The following is a 17,603-nucleotide window of genomic DNA, read 5'->3' as shown; positions in this document are numbered from 1 at the left end:
CCATGTCTGCTAACTTGACGTTTCTATCTCTTGATAACTTATACAAATTTGGATAAACAGTTGCTAGAAGAAGTTGACCACACCATACATCATTCCAAAAGGAAATTCCTCTACCTGAATGTAAATACAATGTGCAGTTATCGTAGATTAATCCTGCCATTTCAGCAATGCTCCGCCAACAAGAAACACCATAATATTGAGTTATTTTACCGGATTCCAAAAGGAGAAATCATCCCCATATTTGTCTACTATAATTTTGTACCAGAGTTTATTCTTTTCGACACCATACCTCCAACACCATTTAGCCAATAGTGCTTGATTCATTAGCTTAAGATTGCAAACACCAAGACCACCTCTCCCTTTAGTTGCACGGACCATGTCCCAATTAACTAAATGAGATGTCTTTGCACCATCCTTGTATTCCCACAAGAAATTACGCATCTTCTTTTCTAGGATCTTGATAACTGAAGCAGGGGCCTTAAACAATGAAAAATAATAAGTGGGAAGAGAAGACAAGATACATTTTAAAAGAGCAACTTTACCTCCTCTAGATAAAGAGATCCTTCTCCAAAAAAATAATCTAGCATCAAACTTCTCAAAAATTGGATCCCAAATTACTTTCGAGCCAGAATTTGCACCAAGAGGCATCCCCAGATACATAAAAGGTAAGCAATCAGTTGAACAACCAAATTCCTCAGCCCAAATAGCTAAGTCAGGTACATCCCCCACACCAATGAGTCTAGTTTTAGATGTATTTACCTTTAGACCAGCGATGAACTCGAAGCAATGTAAAGCAGAGAATACGTTAAGTAACTCTTCCTTGTTATTATCCACAAAGAAAATAGTGTCATCTGCATAATGAAGGTGATTGACTATGATGCTTGTAAGGGAAACAGAGAAGTCACTGAATAAACTTTGATTAACTGCTTTATTCATGAATCTAAAAAAACCTTCCATAGCAATATTAAACAGAAGAGGAGAAACCGGACAACCTTGTCTTACACCTCTAGTATTAGTGAAGTAGCCGAATGAAGACCCATTAATAAGAACCGAAAAGGAAGAAGAAGAGTAGCAAAACCTCAACCAATCACACCATTTCTTGCTGAAACTCATTTGTTGTAATACAAATTCGATATATCTCCAGTTTATTTTGTCAAAAGCCTTCTCAAGATCAATTTTGCACACAATTCCAGGTTTTCCAGACCTAAGTCTGGAGTCCACCAACTCATTAGCAATTAATGTACCATCAATTATTTTCCTACCTTCACTATATGCACATTGCACCGGCACTAGTAGAATATGGGGTTATGGTCACGGCTGCCGTTGTCACGGCTTGATCTATAAACGTGACTAAATATCTGGTTGACACGGTGTTTTGAAATCCCGTGACCATTCATTGGATCATTAGTCTCGGTTTATGTGCTAACCGTGTCTCTAAATTCGTAGATATTTAATGGTCTCGGAATATTATATCACGCGTGTCTAAACCATTCAATGTGTAAAATAATTAATTCTACATAAAATACACGTCTCTCTTGTCTAACTGCCTCAAACTACGATCATGTACGAGAGAATATTGGGGTGAATCTGGTGGTTGATTAATCTCAATCCATATCCCCATTCCCCAACTACTGCACACTGTAATGGTGGGACTGAAGATTCGAGAAGGCACGCCCCAGTTTCCCCACTAATTCCGTTTCTTTTTTCCTTTTTTCCAGATCCCCATTTTCTATTTTCTCTTCCCCCAAATTTTCTTAGATCCAGAGAAATTAGTTCCCTCTATGGTCGGAAGACTCGGAACACAAAATGACAAAGACAAAGCAGTGCAGTTTCATGGTGGTAAGTTCGATTTTTATCCTTGATGTATGAATATGGAGAACCCAGATTGTTTGTTTTCTCTGGGTTTACTTACCTGCTGCAAATCATGACTTTGGAGTTTCGTTTGTATAGGGTGGAAGGGGAAGATTGAATCCTCCTAGCAACGCTGTGTTATTTGTTGATAGATAACTTTATTGGGAATCAATTATGTTTATAAACGCCGAAAATTTTTTGATAGAGAATGATTGGGAGTAATATATGTTTATCGACAATGAAGGTATGTTAAGTGGGTATTTCGTTCTCCTATTTCGCTTGTGATGGTATATAGTCCGGTAATTTACTATATTTTGGGTTGTTAATGTAGATTTTGCATGTTTCATTTTATGTGAATTCCGGATTGTTACTGTTTCCGAGTAATTTATGTTATTCAGAAACTCTAGAACTTTTTTTGGGTTCGCTCAGTTACTATTAATGGTTGAATTTTAGGATTCAAAGACTTTGGTTTCAATCGTTTTTATATATTTTGTTCAAAGCAGATCGTTCGATTGCTCAGTGGAGTCTTCTTGATCGTAACACGGTAAGTTCCGAATCTTTAAACCAACTCATGTTTTTTTTCTAGGTCTGACTTATGTCTAACCTTTTAAGATTTATTTTCCTTTCTTTTGATATTCTTAGTTTCTGTATATCTAATTTTGTGTATTTTGATTTCCCATGGATCCACTTGATGTGCTTGAGAAGAGGCATAAGCACTTGATACTTGGGATGATCTATTCTTTTGCTGTCAGTAGTCGATACGGATTATGGACCTTCTTTCTGATATAATATCAGAATTAGCACTCTTCAGTTGTTATTGTAATTTCTCGAAGGCAGTTAGTGGTTGACACTTCTTTCTTTATTATAATCTTAGTGCTTCGGGGAATAGCCTAAATAAGCCTATTTTTTGCAGAGATGAATAAAATTCTCCAAGTTTTATTAAAATGTTTCGGCTATTTGAACATTTTTTTACGTGTTAACTTACCCTTTCCTCTTTCATCATTCTGATATAGTTGAAGAATAAGCATATGAAGCTCATTGGGTGCATTTTTGCTTATAAATTTTAGAAAACTATTTGGTCGATCTATACTATGATTGCTTAACTAGAAAAAAATTCCTTCAATTTTGATAAGACACATAAGAGACAGATCTAGTTGTTGAACATCATTTCTCAGAAAATGTTACTAAATGTAATGCATCTCTGCGTAATCTTTTTCGAAGTCGTGTCAAGTTCCATCTATTTATTATATATTACCATTTTATGTACTTAATTATGGATATTATGTAATCTAATTAATCTTGTAATTGTAACTACCAGGACATGAAGCATGGTGATCTGGCAAAACTGAAGAAGATGAAGATAACTAGCCCTGATTGGCAGTGCAACTGGTGTCTACAAGATGCTTGTGAAGTACCTAGTAGGAGTGCGACAGGCTCAGGTGTATCCTGATTGATTGTTTGCTCATTTCATTTGCTAATCAAGTTCGGTGTTCATTTTAGAAATTGTGGATCACTCTTAATCATCATTACCCATTCCTTTTTCAATATTCCATCCGGTACTTTTAGCAATAAACTTAGTACATTTTTCACGTTGCAATATGAGGATATAATATCCTCGGGAATATTAGTCAGTTTGTCACATTGCATTACCAATTGATCAATATTCCATCCTCAGTGACACTAAGCGGTAAGTAGGTCATTCATCCAATTACCTTCTAGTTTCCTTAATGATAATGTTATAATTTTGAATTGAGCAGGCGCAATAACAAAGTTGTTGTTTTACAAAACGCAGGGCATATTTATACATCCATGATGTATTTATTTGACAGTCAAGTTTTAGAATTTTCTGTTTTTACCTAATTTGGTTCTTTGTGGATGCCATGAATGGTAGTTCCCTGCTAGTGAAGTTATATTTGCATTCTCAATCATGTCAGTTCATCTTTAATCGGGAGTTCTCGTTGTTTTGCTCTAGCTTGATGGCACACATCTGTAAATTTCAGGTTGCAGACGTGAAGAGTTTACATCTTTTGATGTCTTCCAATCTCCATGCATTACACACAAGACAATACAACAAACTTGAATTCAAAAGTTTCTGACGACAAACGGGAATTTCTGGATATCTTATCATTCCAAGTACTTTCAGCATATAGAGATATCTTCATCCATTTTTTGTTCGTTCAAGTTAATAGTGTTGTATGTATTTAATGATTTATGGAATATTCAGGAACTAACAGCTCCTAAATTGCACCCAAAATCTATGTACTCTGTGACTTGAGACGGGAAAATTTTACGTTGTAGATGTATTGATGTATTGCACCCAAAATCTATGTTCTATTTGTTGTTAGCTACTTCTTTGTCTATCTTCGTTTTTAATGTATATCAAATGGTTGACCAACATGCAAACTCGTCACGCGGTAAAATGTAAAACGAGACCAGTGAGAAAATTTGGACACGGTTGTGAGGTGTATTCCGTGACCAATGATCAAATTTGGACACGGTGTGAGATGTATCACGGGACCAATGATCAAATTTGGACACGGTTTTCATATAAAACTCGGTGACTAACGAAATTTTGGTCACGGTGAATTAACGAGACTATATAAACATACTTTTGGCCTCGCAAGCTTTGGTCACGGTTTTCCAAAAATGAAATACCGTGGCCATAGACCTTTGGTCACGGTAATATACCGGGGCTAGATGGACTTTTTGTACTAGTGCGGAGAGATGAGCTTATCCATAACAAGCTTAAGCCTTGTAGCTAGAACTTTTGCTATGATCTTGTAGACGCTTGTAAGAAGACAAATAGGTCTACAATCATTTATAGTCTCAATATGATCTTTTTTAGGTACAAGAGTAATGAAAGTAGAGTTATGTTTAGAGTTGATAGTACCTGTAGCGCAAAATTCGTTTACCGTACTCATAATATCTTCCTTGATAAAACGCCAACACTTCTGAAAGAGGAAAACCATCCGGACCCGGAGCTTTATCATTAGCTAAGTCACTGATAGCATGCAAAACTTCTTCTTCAGTAAAATTAGCTTCTAAAATAGAAGCTTCCGTAGAGGTGATAGAATCAAATTCAATCCCCTCTAGATCAGGTCTTATAACTTCTTCTTCAGTAAATAGTGTTTTATAGTACTCCACTATGTGATCTTGAAGCCTTCCTCTGTCAGAAACCAATTCATCACCAATGTAAAGTTGTCTAATTCTGTTGTATCTTCTTCTAGCAGATGCGTTACTGATGAAGAATGATTTGTTCCTATCTCCTTCTTGTAACCATTTAGGATTTGATTTGATTTTCCATGCAGTTTACTCCATCTTTGAAATCTTCTCAAACTCCACTTTGTTCTGAGGTTGCATAATCCGCTCCTTTTCATTAAGAATATTATCTTCCGCAAGTCCATCAAGTGTTTGGATATCAGAGAGAATAGCATTCAGCCTCGTGTTGGTGTGACCAAATACCTCTTTGTTCCAGATTTTTAGCTTCTCTTTAAGTGCTTTTAACTTCAACCATAGCACAGTGCTAGGAGTACCTGCAAAACAAAAAGAAAGCCACCAATCTTCTAATAATTGTAAGAATCCATTCTCCAAGAACCACATAACTTCAAAACTAAAAGGACTAGGTCCCCATGATGGGTCGGAAATATCTAAAAGGAGTGGGATGTGATCAGAGGTGGGTCTGGCTTTGTCTAATTGGGTAACAAACGGGAAGTGTTGTTCAAAGGATGGGGAGATAAGAAACCTGTCTAATCTGCACATTAACGGGTTTGCTTGACCATTAGACCAAGTGTTTCTTGCTCCCTTTAGGGGAACGTCAATCAGGTCATGTTCAATTATGAAATGGTTGAACTTCTGCATACTTCTTGTAATATTCTTGCAATTCTTATTCTCAGCACACTTGGTTATTGTGTTGAAGTCGCCACCAATACACCAAGGAAGATTGATCCAATACACCAAGGAATATTGTTTGTACAGATCATTGAAAGAGTATAATCACCAACGAGTGAGTCAGAAACTTCCACAAAATCATTATCCCAAAGTATTAACATACCACCCGAGCTCCATACAAATTATTTTAAAGTCCAGCCAACATTCTTGTATCCAAAAATCTGCTTAATGTCCAAAGATGAACAATGCATCATTTTTGTTTCTTGAAGAATTATAATGGGAGCTTTAATCATATGTATCATCTTATGCACTACTGTCCTTCTACATCTAGAGTTTAGACCTCTAACATTCCAAGTTAGGATCTTAAGACTCATTTGGAATAGTATTTTCCCTTAGAACTGGCTGACCTTCTTGCTCTGGAAGGAGGAGAGTTAATTACTTCAACTTAAATACCCAGCCTCTTCAATTCATTTCGTAGATTGAGTGGTATAACAGGCTGTGACACATAATCCAGACATATACTCGAAAAAGTTAATTACTTCAACTTAAATACCCAGCCTCAAGCTTCCAAACCTGCTGATTGAGACGACACTTCAATTTCCATGTCAGAGGCCACGTCCTCAATTTCCACGTCCTTTTCCACGGCATTGACAAAATTAGCTGGAGCTTCTTTCTGGGTGATATCAATTTCTGTAAAGCGGGTTAACAGATTTGGAATGGAAATTTGCTGCCAAACCTGAGTAACAGGCCTATGTTTTGTTTTCTTCTTCTTCTTCCTATTCCGCCTTTTCTTCTTTGAATGCTGCTGAACTGGATGCTTGCCATAATTAACAAATTTATTTAGTGTTAATCTAGGCGTGTTCTTAGAATAAGTTGACTGCGAGATATTATCGGACGTGACAGCTGCATTATTATTATTCTGAAGATACTTCCTCTTTTTCGCCCTACTTGTTCAGGAAGATGCATTACCAGTATGTGTGAAAGATGCATTACTAGTATGTGTGATGTTAAGTGCATTACCATTTCCCACATACACTTGTTCAGTGCCTGAATATTCATGTGGAATTGTCAAGTTGCTCATATCTGATGTCAGATGATTTGTAGCACGAGTATCTGTTACCCATTGATTGCCATAGGAAGCTTCAGGAAAAGCAATATATGCAGCTTGAGGTTTCTGCACATTAGTTCTAGGTTTGTAGCGGAACCAGCATTTGTCACCAAGGTTTCCTTTCTTTTTGCAAATTTGACAATTCTCAGCAGTGTTGTTGTTTTGCACAGGAGACTTGAAGCGAGGTTTAGACTGATTTTGTTGATACTGAAAAGGTCGTTGACTTGGATTATGGTTGTTGTTTTGGTAAGGTTTTCCTCCTGACGAAGAAGAAGCAGCAAGATGGGCAATTGGTTGTTGTATATCCTCAAGCTGACGTGTAATACGCATATCAAAGTTCAGAATATGTGAGTAAAACAGATCCATGCTCAGGTTTTCCAATGTGCCTAAGGTGGAGACAATTGAATCATATGCTTGATTCAACCCATTGCTGATGGATTGTTTCTTTTCATCATCACTGACTGTATAACCGGATACTGCAAGCTGTGCAAATAGTTCTTTAGCCTCATTTAAAAAGACTCGTAAAGATTTATTACCTTTGCTCAAGTTGTGTAACTGTTTTTTGAGATTCATCTGGTGAAACTTTGTCTTTGGAGCATATTCTGCCTCCAGAGCATCCCATACCTCCTTAGATGTGTTAAGATCACGTACAACCCCAAGACATTCTGGAGTAAGAGTTGAGTTCAGCCACCCAACCAAAAAAGAGTCTTGTTCTTAATATGCAGTGAACTCTGTATTTTCAGCATCAGAATCTGGTAGTGTTCTAGGAGGTATAGGTTTTGAACCATCAATGAAGCCAGTTAGTCCATGGCCCTTCCGAATTGGTTTAAACTGCGTCTTCCACAGTGGTAGTTGTTTTCTGTTAACTTAAGAGTTACCAGATGATGGATCTTTATGTTTCTCAATTGAGTTGTTGTCGACATTCTATATTTTGTATTTAGATTGTTTCCATTAAATCAGGTGTAACAGACATTTCATTGAATGCAGGATCCGAATTTGTAGGAGGCGTAATGAGAAAACTACAGTCGGCAGAGGTGGACTTTCCTGTAACATGAATGTGGGCTGTGAACATCTGCTTGCCAGAGAAAATCTTCATGACCCTAGGGATATAATTAATTCCATTTTTGTTTCTGATTTACATATGCATAACATGAAGATTGGTAATTTTTAAAGTCGCAGTATCAATCATAAGTAATTCACCACAAGCTTTACCAATTGCATGGATGACTTCTAGAGACCAATACTGGAATGGGACACCAATTACTTCAATGTTGAAAACATAATGATGAATATATGCCGAACCCCAAATCTGTGGATGCCATCGAAAGATTGAATAGGTGACATTACGTGCACTGAACTTGAACTCCAAATTTGCACGGGAAAAGTCATCATCTACATAGAAAATAGCCTGAGTTGAGTTTATAGGAAACAACTCAAATTCCTTCTGAATCTGTAGTTCAAAACTGAGGGTGTTACCAACACTTGACCAAGACCTGACCTTTCGTGAAGAGGAGATAACAAAAGCATTATTCCATCCACCTAAATGGGTTGAATTATGATCAAGGTGTCTGAACTTGCCATATTTTGAATTTTTAGTTCTGATAGAGCATGGTGCAGCATGCCTATCACATGGGAATGGTGAATTGGTTTGCTTAGAGTTGATGCTAATGTTCGAACCAATGTTCTTATTCTGGGAAAATAAGGATTGAGCATAGGTTATTTTAGGGTTAATGAATGTTTCATGTTGGGTTTGGGGATTGATGGGATTTAAAACCTGGGGTGTGGGTTTTGAAATTGATGAAGAGAAACTAATGATGGATTCCAATGAAGAGGCTAAATCAAACCACCCTTCAAAACGAGTACCAGCAGGTACATAGAATGAAGCTGGATATGCTTTGGGATTTGTTCTAGATAAAAAAATATAGAGGTAATATCCATATTCATTGCATAATTTGGTTGCACTGAACCAAATTTGATTATCTTCATACTTCCACACTTTTGTTCCCAAATCACCATTTTTTGCTGCTTCATGAAACAATCTCTGTAAATCGATTGCAAGTTTGTAAGTGAAAGACCCAATCAATTTACCATGAGCATGGAACTCAGTCAAGGTTATGGGAGAAAAAGGTTTTGTTTTGCTACAGGTTACCCTAAAAAACTTCCGATCAATGGTGATGAATCGATGCTCAGAAGTCATGATTTCTATTGCTAGGTTTAAAGGCTAGGAAACTAAAGGATCTAATGGAACTAAGAGGACCTAATCACTAACAGGGATGAAGAAATCTAAGGTTTGGAAAATGGAAAAGAGAGAGAGAGCCATTTCTATATGTAAATTGCTCATGAAACCCGCGGATTTGCTATCTCGTGTATCTTTCGAGTCCTCGGATCTAAACACAATCCCAATCTTTGATCAAACTTATCTCCACTTGAGTTTGTTGTTGAAATTTTGCAGGCCACTAAACTGGTGGGTAGTACATAAAATCCAAGGGAGTTTGGGACTCTTTGGAAACCATGCATAAAAGCAGAAATGATGGCGGTTTTAAATTGCTTGGACACCACTAGTGGAAACAAGCATAAGGACCTTTTGCGCACTGGCACAAATACCTCTTGCTCGGTCCTTCTGGATATATAATCATTATTTGACCTTCGCCTTTTTCTTCGAATATCAAGCTAGCTTTCGTATCCCTGAAGCCATTCACATTGATGCCCATTATTTACCTCCGTTGGAGGCAGGCGAAGGTCTTTTTGCATTAACTAGATTTTGGATATAGCTATTTGGTACATCTCACTGTGTATGAAACCAGTGCTTAGATATTTTTGTGATCGATTTCACAGGATGTTCTCATGGGTTTTCTTTGTCCCCGTGAATTTCCCAACATCTTAACTCAAACGGTTTCACTATCATTTGGCATGTATCATTCCGGCCAAAGGCTGTGGCAAACTTTTCGGAATGAGTTTTATAATTAGTGATTGAATAGATCTGTACAAGAAAAATTCACAAATTTTAATTACGAATGGATATTTTGGGCTAAAGTTATCTATACTACGGCCACGGAATAAACACTAATGGAGATGGGTTAATTACTAAAAATAAGGACGCACTATAGCCCGGATGAGCTCCTTGCTAGGCCCGTCCCTGGTATTTATGTGATGAGAGCAATACATGAAACAGATCACATAAACTCACTCTGTTAGATATGTCCCGATTTTTCTCCCCCTAAAATAATTTAAGAGAAAAAAATGTTGTGGATGCTAAGCTGATTTAGTTGTGATTTGCTGTTGCAGTTGTACATTAGCTTGTTATATTAGTTTCACATTTGTTGTTATAACTTTTTCCAGTAGATGTGCCTCAACGCATGTACTAGTTAGAGAAATGATGAAAGAAGGTTCAGGAATATTCTGTCTAAACACAGAGATACAAGCCTTTATATAAGAAGGCAGATATGCAGAGATAAATACAGTTACAGACTATCAAAGACGACAGTCTGGCTAACGGAAAAGCAAGAATTGTACGGATACTAACAGTAACAGCTAACGATAAGAAATAATGCTAACTGCACACTAAGAAATGATAGAGCAGACAGAGAGTGATTAATACACTCGGCTATCCCCCTTCAAGCTGAAGTAGCAGCGGAACTTTCATCTTGTGTCGCAAAAAATCGGACTTCTAGCAGAGAGACCCTTTCTGAAAACATCTGCCACAAAAGAGTTTGTAGATACATAGTGAATGTGCAGTACATTAGACTAAATCAGTTCTCGGATAAAATGGAAGTTTATAGCAACATGCTCTATTCGACTGTCAAGGGTATGATTAGAAGCAACAAAAATAGAACTCTTATTGTCACGATCAAGAGTTGATGGAGAAGAAAGAAACGCATTCCAGTATTTTAAAATCTGACACTCCAAAAGAGCTCCAGTTGCAGCATGAGCCAAGGATCGGTACTCATCTTCTGTAGAGCTTCTAGCAACCCTAGGCAGTTTCTCAGAGGAGCAGACAAAATTAGGTCCAAAAAATACACGAAAACCACTATTAGATCGTCCATTATCAGGATTGCCCGCCCAGTCATAGTAAGAAGAAAAAGCGTTAACCCCTAATGGAAAAAAATCATAACAAATTTCTGGTCTGGTCCATGTGACATATTGAAGAGATCCAACCAAAGATTTATTCTCTGAAGCATCTTCTAGAAGTTCACCATCAAACTTACTCATTTTAGTGTCTCCAACAGCTGGTGAAGAACATGGTTTGGCATCTACCATATTAGTCTTCTTTAAAAGATCAATGACATATTTGGTTTGTGAAAAATGCATAGCAATATCATTTCTCTTGAATTCCGGTCCTAAGAAATAATGAATTGGACATAAGTTTTTAACTAGAAATGACTCAGAGAGTTAAGAAATAACCTGATCACAAACCAAGTAGGAAGACTATCTGATAAGAATATCATCAACATAGATGAGGATAATGATGATAGTAGAACCATGTTTGAATGGAAATAATGATGGATCAGCATGGGATGCTTCAAAACTAAGAGAATGCAATGAATCCATGAGTTTCCCATACCAAGCTCTGGGAGCATTCTTGAGCCCGTATATTGATTTATGCAATTTGCAAATTGTTAGACCATTGCTCGGTCGAACTCGCATGCGTTGTTATCTCAAGCATGTTTGTCAATGTTAGTGATCAAAACTATAAGTCTTGATTTCTAGTTTACTATAGCTAAGGTCTCGGACTAGGATAGAAAAGTGTAGTTGAGCTCAAAAACTCCATGGAAATCATCATACAAGACGAAGGACTACTCAAGGAATCGTTGGTGCTTCATCGACTAAAAGGAATGTGGATACTTGAACTTATCTATCACTCAAAAGACTATTTATCTCCTATCTTGAGACAAAAGTCGTTTTGCTATATAGGCTTAGATTATACACATTTGGTATTTCGAGCCGAGTTTATCTCGCCTATCTATTTCTCGAAATATGTGTCGGTAAGCTTCGCTTTATCCAAGTTCATCTTTACCTAGTGACGAAAGTCATGACAAGTTTCAATCACTTTGGAAATTGCTTAATTTGACGAAAAATAGTTTGTGAATAACAACTATAGAATATCAACGTCTTCTAAGAATGTTTCAATGATTGAAATGAGAGTTTAGATAATATAACCATTGGAGGATATAAGCATTGTTGTGGAAACACATATATGTATAAGTCCTTATTCCTTGAACCGAATTTTGCGAACTTTGTTGATCAAGAGAACCGGAGTAGTGCGTGAGCTAAGTCCGCGGACTGGCGGAAGTTCTCGACCCGAGAATTTCTGCTGGAGTTTGTGAAATCCATCCGGGAACTTAAGTCCGCGAACTTGAGTAGGTTATATCTAAAAAAGATGTTTGTGAACTTATTATTATATAAACTAAGGAATGCAATTTCAAACCGTGGCTATATAGTTCATGAACCAATTCGAGTGAATCACATCGTTTTTGCTTCAATTGTGTCTTATGTAGTACGTAATATTTCCTTGCAATTGAACAACTCTCTAACTAGTTCATTTGAGTCATTTGAACTAGTTATGGTGAAGAAGAATATGGTTGATATGAAAGTGACCATATGGATAACCATTTGGTTAACTATTGTTGAACCAACTAATGTACAAGTTTGGGTACGGTTACACAATCCTAGAAACGTGTATTTCATTTGTGTATAACAAGCTATGTTTTCGATCTAACAGTTGATAAATATTATCTTGAATCTAATCAGGAACGGTGAATAATGAATGCTTTGTTACCAAGCTAACATTGATTGCAAACCCTGCTTTGAAAGACTATATAAGGGAGAACTCTAGCAACTGGGAAGCCTAATCCCCACAAATTCTGTGTGATACTAGTTGTGCTAAGCTAGAGTAGATTCTTCTTTAACCGTTGGTTTCTTCTTCTAAGCCAGGTTAACGAATTAAAGACTTCATTTAGATTGTACAGCCAGACCGACACTACTTTCTTGTAGTTGTGTGATCTGATCTTGTTGTTTCTATCGTACGAGTACAATTGTAATAGTTGTCTTGAGATTTCTATCTCCGATAGGCAAGATATAAAAGTAATCACAAACATCTTCGTCTCATCTTTTGTGATTCTACAATATCTTTTTCGCCGCGTCGATTAAGATTATTGTGAGGTGATTGATAATACTAGGGTGTTTTTCGTGAATATAAGTTTGGTTTATCAATTGGTTCCTGTTTACCTTGATTTCTATCAAAATACGGAACAAAACTCATAAGGATATTCGTGGGAGACGGATATATCTATTACCGTAGACTTTTCTGTGTGATACAGATTTGTTTATTAAAGTATTCGACTTTGGGTCGTAGCAACTCTTAGTTGTGGGTGAGATCAGCTAAGGGAATCGAGTATGTAGCATCCTGCTGGGATCAGAGATGTATGAGAATAACTGTACCTTGGATCATTGTGAGATTGGTTGGGGTTCAACTACAGTCCAGACCGAAGTTAATTTATAGTAGGCTAGTGTCTGTAGCGGCTTAATACAGTGTGTGTTCAATCTGGACTAGGTCCCGGAGTTTTTCTGCATTTGTGGTTTCCTCGTCTGTGTTATTTCTATTCCGCATTATATTTTGTTATATAATTGAAATATCACAGGTTGTGCGTTGTTCAATCAATTAGAATATCCGACCTTTTGGTTGTTGATTTAAAATGATTGACACTTGGATATTGGTCTTTGGTACCATCCAAGTTATCTCTCTAGTATTTGATAAAGACTAGCAAATTTCTATTTTCTTGAGTATATATCAAATCGAGAGATTGAGATATAAACTATTTGATATGCTTTTTATCTAGATTGTGTCTGACTGTCTAGTTGATTCTCTAGAAAGTACATTGGAGTTTGTCCATACAGATTTCTAAACGAAATATTGGGTGTGGTTGTTAGACCCCCGCTTTTTCAATTGGTATCAGAGAAGGCAAACACGTTTAAGACCTTACAAGTATGTGTTTGTAGCGATCTGACTTTATGGACAGCGGTGCTATCTCTATTAAGGTGCCACCAGTCTTCGATGGCTCTAATTACTTATGGTGGAAAATTGTTATGCGAGCTTTTCTTCAAGCACGTGATTTTCAATCATGGGTATATGTTGTCAATGGCTATGATGCTCCGTTGAGGCAGTTGGAAATGTAAACGTTCCCAAGAATATTGGTGAATACAGTCCTGCCGAGATAATTGCTGCAAAGCAAAATTCCGACGGTTTGAATGCCATCATACATGCCATTACCCCAAATCTTCAGCACCATGTGTCAAATTGCATAAAGTCTAAAGAAGCTTGGGATATCTTAGAAACCGTATTTGAAGGAAATACCAGTGAAAAGGAAGCTAGGATTCAAAACCTTAATTCCGATTGGGAAAACCTTCGTATGGCAGATGAAGAAACATTTGATGAGTTTAATCATAAAGTGTCTGAAACTGTTAATGCATCTTTTGTATTGGGTAAGACTATTCCTGAAAAGGACGTTATGATGAAAATTCACAGATCGCTGCCATCTAGATACGATTCTAAGAACCATGCCATCGTTGAGGGAAATAACCTAGATAATCTCTCCAGAAATACACTGGTTACGAAGCTTAACATCTTTGATCATGAGCATTCATCCAAATCTAAGGATGTTGCGTTCAAAGAACTAAAAGACACTAAATTACTTGATAAAAGTAAAAAAGTGTATATCTCTGAAGACGATCACTGTGAGACAGATTCATCGAATGAAGATCTAGACAAATCGGTCTCGATGATCACAAAACAGTTTAAGGATCTTCTGCTAAAGAGAAGTAAACGGTTTTCCAGAGATAAGCCTAAGGCATCAGTCAAACCTCATAATCGTGTTCCACCTAAAAACAGGGATATTAATGAAACTGATGACGAGGATATGCCTCAGTGCTTTAAGTTTAAAGGATTTGGTCATTTTGCAAACGAGTGCCCAAATCGTAGAAAATACACTGGGAACAAAGGTCTTGATGCAACTCTTGATGAAATGTCTGACAACTATGAGTCTAATGAAGACGAGAAATCAAGTGTTGCACTTCTCGGTGAAAATATTGATTTTGATAACTGTAGGAATACATACATCAATCTCAATATTCTTTCAGAAGAAAACCCAACTAATCTGGAAGAAAATATTGACCCGTTCTTTGGAAACTCTATATGTAATGTTGCAGGTTCCACCATGTGTCTATCTGCGTGCACATCTCAGAAGCCTGACTTTTATCCTAGTTTGACGTGCTCGTATTGTTCTCTAAAGGTTCATGAACTTTCAAAGTATTACAAGTACAAACACCAATTGAGGCACGTCAACAAACTTCAACGAAGAGCAAATCAATTAGTAAGGAAGCTTAAACTTGCTCGGAAAACTATTGAGGTATGTAGGATTTTATCTTCGTCAAGGAGTTAGTTTCCAAGGATAAACCAAGACCATTAGAGAAGAAAAAATGGTCAAGTCGTTTTAATATACAGAGGAGTGGTTTATTTTCATGATGAAAAAGTGATGCAATTTTGGATACTATTAAGGGGGTTTTATTTGATGACCCCGACATTTTCAAGTGTGGGTCTGCATTGGAGTTAGGAATCTTAGGATCCAAATGGTGAAATGATTTCAATGCAACAATCTGATTTGGATTTGTTTCTTCAAATGGAGAAGATTTTTGTAATGATAAGTATTTTTGAGTTTAAGATTACGACAGTGGTAGGTTAATAACATAATAATGATGTTTGCAATCTAACTAGTTGATCACGGTTGAGAGTGTTAGCTAGAGATAGATTGGCATCATAATTATGATGACGATGGATCAAAAAATTATTGTGTAATTGATTTTGTTTTTGAGATTGCAATATTAGAGGATTGGGATATTATTGAACCAAATGATGGTGTTTCTTTTTTTTGGTGTGTTTTGTCTTCTTGTGTTGTGAAATTGTTGTAATCAAGTGTTTCCATGAAAGCTTGGAGTACCGTTGAAAATGATGCTGCTTAGGGATGAACTAGATTTGGGGTGCTCATTAATGACTTCATGCCAAAGTACTTAGGCCATACCAAACCACTAGATGCTGCATGGGGATGCCAAAGTACTTAGGTCAAGTCGTACTCATACATTATCCAGTCTGTTTTGACACCAGCATCTTTCTTACTACTTTTTCTTCTGCAATCTGGTTTATTCTTTTTGGTGAAGTAGTAAACCAACGTTTTTCTGTATCCGATAACATCATCATCTGCCGTTGTCTTCCTTTTTTTAGGGTTTTCTTGATTATCAACTGGCGCTGCTCTTCCACGTGTAAGAGTGATTTCTTTGTCACCTTGACTCGCTAACCAATATCCGTCTGGGGTTGTCCGGCTAGTTCTTCCGGTAGTTTGAGATGTTCGAGTAGTTGTTGTAAAAAAGTACCATTCATCATCATCCTTTCGCTTTTCAAATGTCTCTGGATTGATATGAAAATAAGAAGAAGAAGAAAGAAAACTAGATCAGGAAACATCCTTGATTATAGAAACAGCCGACAGATTGAACAAGGAGATGTGGAAAACTGAATTTTTTATATCCTCGCTAACATTGTAAGATGCATGTACGTGGAGTTTCAGAAATTCATGCATGTATAAAAACATATAAAGATCAAAACCCTATAAAGAACAAAAAAAACATGCATGCACACATAAAGATCGAAACAAAAAAGGAAGGGTTTTAAGAAGTGATCAAGGAAACGTACCCGTCAGAGTAATCGGATTGTATTTATAAAGATCAACAGAGTTGATCATATTTGGTGTCAACTTCTGGTTCATCACCTTGGGCTTTAAATAATCCAGTAATATTTCTTCATCTGTAGGCTTAAACCTAAAACCTGGTGGTAGCATCATATTCAGATGAACTTCATCTTCAACGCCGCTACTCATATTGTTTTCTTAATCTTCTTCTTGTTTCTTAACTCGATTGATGATTCGCTTCTTTAACTTCTGTATTAGAAAACCTGTGACTGCAATTATATCTATCAAGCGAATCTGTATATATAAGAAAACCTATTGTTTCGCCTTCTTCTCTTCTGATCAATATAAGGACCGGACCTCAGATATTTATAGACACCGGACCGACATCAATAGATACATACAAAGTTTTTTGAACTTCTAAATTCGAGACCTCGCCGTTATAACCTGTTTTTCCAGGTCCACCAAGGAAACCTGATTTCCAAAACTGAAGGGGGTTTTCGATTTTATTTTTAGAAAGAGATGAAGATGCGGACACAGCAATCCAGGCACTTGACGCTCAATGGAATGGTCAGGATGTCCTGCAGAAGAAATCCAAAGCCCCTGAAGAGGACCAAAAACTTGTGAAACACATTCAACTTCATGGTCATGGAAGCAGGAGAGCTCTCCTAAAACTTCCAGGTACTCATTTTTTTTTAAAAAGAAAAAAAAAATATCCATGTGCATGCAACTCATACATGCATTATCGCATAGGTCTGAACAGACGTGGGAAGAGCTGTACATTATGATGGACAAACTACTTGAGACCTGACATAAAGAGAGGAAAATTTTCCCAAGAAGAAGAAGAGAATATTCTGAATCTTCATTCCATCCCTGGCAACGAGTAAGTAATAATACAAGGCTACTAGCTAGTATGATCGTTCGATATATACTGCTCATTTTGATTATTCCCGTTTAAGTTTATAATGCGTATAAAGCACCCTGATTTTTGACCATTTTATTTCAATCACTAAACAAGCGTATAATTA

At 36.9% G+C, this 17,603-nt stretch overlaps 1 protein-coding gene across 1 annotated transcript; it reads right to left on the bottom strand.

Annotated features, from left to right (window-relative positions):
* Positions 1-15,954: 15,954 nt before the first annotated feature.
* On the bottom strand, positions 15,955-16,767 carry LOC113345015 (NAC domain-containing protein 92-like). The gene is made up of 2 exons (XM_026588872.1): positions 16,584-16,767; positions 15,955-16,301 (listed from the first exon to the last, which is right to left on the bottom strand). The coding sequence occupies exons 1-2, from the start codon at positions 16,765-16,767 to the stop codon at positions 15,955-15,957; spliced, it is 531 nt and encodes a 176-aa protein (XP_026444657.1).
* Positions 16,768-17,603: the final 836 nt, after the last annotated feature.

The sequence above is a fragment of the Papaver somniferum genome, unplaced genomic scaffold (genome assembly GCF_003573695.1).
Source record: "Papaver somniferum cultivar HN1 unplaced genomic scaffold, ASM357369v1 unplaced-scaffold_80, whole genome shotgun sequence".
Taxonomy (NCBI): domain Eukaryota; kingdom Viridiplantae; phylum Streptophyta; class Magnoliopsida; order Ranunculales; family Papaveraceae; genus Papaver; species Papaver somniferum.
The sequence above is the reverse complement of the archived record's forward strand: the minus strand, read 5'-3'. Positions and strand labels throughout refer to the sequence as shown.

What these genes read in the sequence shown, in the direction of transcription:
- LOC113345015 (XM_026588872.1), bottom strand. Translation starts at nt 16,767, where the DNA reads ATGAGTAGCGGCGTTGAAGATGAAGTTCATCTGAATATGATGCTACCA. An exon ending in CAATCCGATTACTCTGACGG is followed by an intron (nt 16,302 to 16,583) that starts GTACGTTTCCTT and finishes ATATCAATCCAG; the next exon opens with AGACATTTGAAAAGCGAAAG.